This window comes from Helianthus annuus, chromosome 12 (genome assembly GCF_002127325.2).
Source record: "Helianthus annuus cultivar XRQ/B chromosome 12, HanXRQr2.0-SUNRISE, whole genome shotgun sequence".
Classification (NCBI taxonomy): domain Eukaryota; kingdom Viridiplantae; phylum Streptophyta; class Magnoliopsida; order Asterales; family Asteraceae; genus Helianthus; species Helianthus annuus.
The window spans coordinates 122,044,185-122,048,727 of NC_035444.2; the positions used below are offsets into that span (position 1 = coordinate 122,044,185).

Here is a 4,543-nt window from a genome sequence, read left to right on the forward strand (position 1 = left end):
TTCTGGATACTACAACTTCCAATCTGGAAATCTCTCCTTTGCTTACAGCTTAATGTAATCCCACAAGTGTTGATCATGCTGCTTCACATCCAGACCATAATAGAATTGTTTTATGTTCTTTGTTTGAACCAACTCTTCAACATCCCACCACGGGAGGGTTTTAATATCTGACAGAAATTCAAAGTATTGAACCCCCATTTCCCGTCTGATGGCATACACTTTTAGATCTTCCAGATAGCCCCATGATAAGATATCTCCCAAAGTTAAATCAGCATTCTACGTGAAGTACTGAAGAAGTCTTCTATATTTCCTTTCCTTGGGCATCATCTTGAACCATTTCTTTCTTTCTTTTGCCAAAGTTTCTCGTGGAACAGTTTGTGGAATGCCTTCAGTAGTGATCTTTTCCACAATTTTCCTTCTGATCTCTTCTTCATTCTGTTCCTTGAACATTTCAGCAAGAGTGGGAAAAGTTTCATCAACTCCAGAATAATGAAATACCGTATCGTCTTCAGAACTATCCGAACCATCTTCAACTATTACATCATTGTAATTATCAGCTTCATGAGCATACTTAAACTCATATTCCTTTTCAGGTGACGAAAGAATTTCATCTTCAATATCAAACTTGAACTTCCCGTCGCCTAAACCCAACTCTTCTAACATTTCAGCCCTAGACCTCGGTACCTCCAACTCCCCCTTAAATGGAGCATTTAAAAATATAACAGTTGGTTGTGTGAGGAATACCTGGTCTGCATGTTGTTTTCCAGAAGACGAAGACTCCTGGTGTTGATCCTCCTCTTGTTCGTTGATCTCGTCATTCAGAAAATCATCTATCTTTTGTTGAACAGAGGGATTCACAATCAATAACCCTGTTGACCCTTGATCATCATCATCTTCCTTGTCTATGAAATCATCCCATGAAGGATCATAATTATCAACTGCATCAAGCATATCTTCTAACTCTTCATCTACTTCTTCTTCCTCTTCTACTACTTTCTCTTCTTCTTTCCATCTTAGTAATAACACTTTAGGTTCTTTCACCTTTCTTTTTCGTTGTTCCACTTTTACAAGACGAATGATATCATCAAAGTTGTAAGATAGAGGAGTAGAATCACCAACAAGCACAAACCCTTTAGGATCCACTTCAGCATCTACCATTTCAACATCAGCTTGACTCGAAGAACCTCCAGCTTCTTGAGTTTCGACAATTAATTCTTTCTTCTTCTTTGTTGCATCTTCAGCTAAGTCTTTCTCTCTCTGAGCCCTTTGCTCTTCAACCCTTTGAATCTCCAAATTGTTGTAGATAGATTGAACGTTGATACCCAGATGTTGTTCAATCACAGTATATAACATATTAAGTTGCTCATCCTTCACTGTTTTATCAGCCCTTACTGCTTCCATCTCTAGCTTCATCGCTTTAAATTCATTTGTCGACGCTTCATGAAGTTCACTTAGCAATTGATTTAGCGTCTGATTTATCTCATTCAGTTTCTTGTTCTTCACATGCAGATCAGAAAATCTCTATTGATAGTAACTCAAACAGCGTTGCATTATCATCAACATCTCCTTCCATTTTCTTTATCTTCTTTGAATGTTTGATCATGACAGACTTTATCTCTTATTCACTTTAGAAAGCTCCTCAAGTTGCTTTTTCAATTCGTCATGTTCAGCTTCAGCTTTCTCTTTCTCTTTTTTCCAGAAAACTCATTTTCTTTTTCAGATTGTTGATAGATGCATCATGAAACATATCGAACTCATCACCAGAAAGAATATCGTCTTTTAAATTCACCTTGAATGTTGGGAAAACCTTCAAATAGATCAGGAAGAACGGTTTTCTTTGGCTTTGAAGACTCTGCAACCTCAGGATTTTTTGGTGGTGGTGATGGTGTAGAAACTCTTACTTCAGCACCTCCTTTCTTCTGAACCTCAACTTCAGGAATACTTTGTGTTTGAACTTCTGGAACTTTAGGAACTTCAACATTTTGATCTTTTTCAGCTTCAGGACCCTTTGAAGTTGTCACGTGCTTTTCACTTTTGCCGCTTTGACCTTCAGGAATAGTAGCACCTCCTTTCTTTGCCCTTACATTCCTCGGAATGACGCGTGTTTGAACAGCTTTGCGCTTTATACGAAGTTTCTTTTTCTCTTCAGCTGTTGGCATATATGTAGAATCTTCATCATCAGATCCTTTCTTCTTCTTTTTCTGATGTTTCTTCTTCAACTGAACCTTACCAACACCAATTCTTTAAATCTCTGATTCTGTTTCTATTGATTCATCATCAGCATCATCTGAGTCAGTATGTGCAACACCTTCGGGCTCCTTTTCTTTAACACCTTCAGCTTGAACACTTGCACTTTGAGCTTTTGCAACTGTAGCTTCAGTATGCTTTAAGTATTGTTCAAATGTCACCTTCGTCAAATCAATACCTTCTTGAGGTATATCAGCTGGATTCACCACTGGTTCATCTACCAATATTGGTTGTGATTCCCTTGAAGGACCTGCAAAACAAGCATTTGAATGTTCATTAGAATAAAATAACATTTAAAGATCTAACTTCTCTTATGACTCCCCCTTTCAACTATACCCTTAACAACTATCTTTGGTGCTGACACTTTAGGAGCATATATAGCTAGGGATGTCTTTGGTGTTCTCTTCCTCTTCCCGTTCTTCACAAACCCGTATCGAAGCTTTTTCTCATGCATCTCCCTCAAACTATATGTTTCATCTTCAGAGTTGCTATTTTCGTGTCTCCAAGCATCATTTTCTGGTGCAATGTAGTTTATGTTCAGAATCTTACATATCATTCTCTTGGCCCTTGGTTTAGATTCATCTTTCTTTAAACCTTTATATGAAGTTAGCCTTCCCAAAGTCTCAGCCCTCATATGACGTAAACCTAACAAATCAGCAGGATCCTTTGGAAGATCATTAACTTGATCATCTATCATCATTTGTACGAATCTGGGGTACATTATATACTTTTCACCCCTAATGTTATCAACTAGACGATCAAACAGTACTTTTTTTTTGGGTAACGGGTTACCCCGGTGATTCTATATATCAACAAAACCAATACAAAACAAGTAGTATGGAGAGTCCATACTAGTTCAAACATGGGGCATACCCCAGGAAAGTAAACCAAATAAATACACGACACCCAAATAAAACAACTAGACTACTGATCTAGAGGATCTAACAAAAGCACTATAAAATCAGCCGCCATCAAACAATCGAGTATCGCAGATCTCCCATGCACGAAGCAGCTCCCTCACCTTCATAGTGTCCTTGAACTTTACTCCCATAAGTTTATAGCGAACCGTATGAAGAATTATATCACATAAAACATCTGGAGGTCTTGTCTAGTTCTTGAAAAGTCTTGCATTTCTCTCTTGCCAGATAAAATAAGTAGTAGCTGCAAGGACCAACCTACTAACATAGTTGGAAGCCGATTTAGACCGAGACCTAGCCAGCATCCAGTCGATAATAGAGCTCCAATCAGAACCAACATTAGACATACCACCTTTGCTGCGAACCGAATTCCAAACTAGCTTCGAATAATTACAATCAAAGAAAAGATGAGCATGAGAGTCCGTATTAGCATAACACAAGAGACAACACATCATGTTCATATTTTTCCTCCTCGAAATATCCCACTGTAGGATTTTGTCTTGCGTCAAGAGCTTACGACGAATAACCAACCACATAAAAAACGCATGCTTCGGAATACACTAGGGAAACCAAATAAAATTCATCCAGTCCACCTCTTGATCTCGTTGCCAAACTGAATTCCCAACCTGAGAAGATGAGTGCTCAAAAAAATCATTACCATCTTTCCATAGAAGCTTATCTCGCTGGTTAGGGGCCAAATGAATGTGATCGATCTGATTAAGTACTGGAAAAAGATCTCTCCAAGCAACCGGCCATTTCCAAACACCATTAAGTTGAACATCTTGAACCGTATCACTAAGCCTGAAACCCGCTGAAGTGATAATTCTCGGCGAGAGAAAATTACCTAACGGCCCCAATTGACACCAAGAATCATACCAAGCCGAAGTCCTACTGCCATCCCCTAGCTTGGACCAAACAAAATCTCTAATGAAAGGTCTAAGCTGAAGGATCTTGCGCCAACTCCAGCAACAATTAGAAACATATTTACAAACCCAAAAACTCTTACCTCTTAATCTGTACGAATGAATCCAATCAACCCATAAGGACTGACGTTTAACCAAAATACTCCAGATATGAGAGGTCATAAGAGCTTTATTAACTTCGCCAATGCGACGAACCCCCAAACCACCTTCAAACTTAGGGACACAAACCGACTTCCAAGAAACCTTTACCTTCCCCTTTTGAAACGAACCAGCTGAAGACCATAGAAAATTCCTCATTTTCGCTTCCAGGTCTAAAATAACCCGAGTAGGAAGAATAAACGCAGAAGACCAATACACATGCATAGCCGATAGAACCGAGTTAATCAGTTGCAACCTGCCAGCAAATGAAAGGAATTTATTTCTCCAACTCATAATACGTTGGTCCATTCGTTCAAC

The 4,543-nt window shown here is 38.8% G+C and overlaps 1 protein-coding gene across 1 annotated transcript; it reads right to left on the reverse strand.

The window, feature by feature from the left end:
* Window positions 1-276: 276 nt before the first annotated feature.
* LOC110919732 (glutamic acid-rich protein-like) lies at window positions 277-2,159 on the reverse strand. The gene is made up of 3 exons (XM_022163991.1): window positions 1,790-2,159; window positions 1,627-1,688; window positions 277-1,521 (listed from the first exon to the last, which is right to left on the reverse strand). Exons 1-3 carry the CDS (start codon window positions 2,157-2,159, stop codon window positions 277-279), a joined length of 1,677 nt encoding a protein of 558 aa, XP_022019683.1.
* Between the last annotated feature and the right edge of the window lie 2,384 nt (window positions 2,160-4,543).

What these genes read in the sequence shown, in the direction of transcription:
- LOC110919732 (XM_022163991.1), bottom strand. Translation starts at nt 2,159, where the DNA reads ATGCCAACAGCTGAAGAGAAAAAGAAACTTCGTATAAAGCGCAAAGCT. An exon ending in AGGTTTTCCCAACATTCAAG is followed by an intron (nt 1,689 to 1,789) that starts GTGAATTTAAAA and finishes TCTGGAAAAAAG; the next exon opens with AGAAAGAGAAAGCTGAAGCT. An exon ending in AACTTGAGGAGCTTTCTAAA is followed by an intron (nt 1,522 to 1,626) that starts GTGAATAAGAGA and finishes TACTATCAATAG; the next exon opens with AGATTTTCTGATCTGCATGT.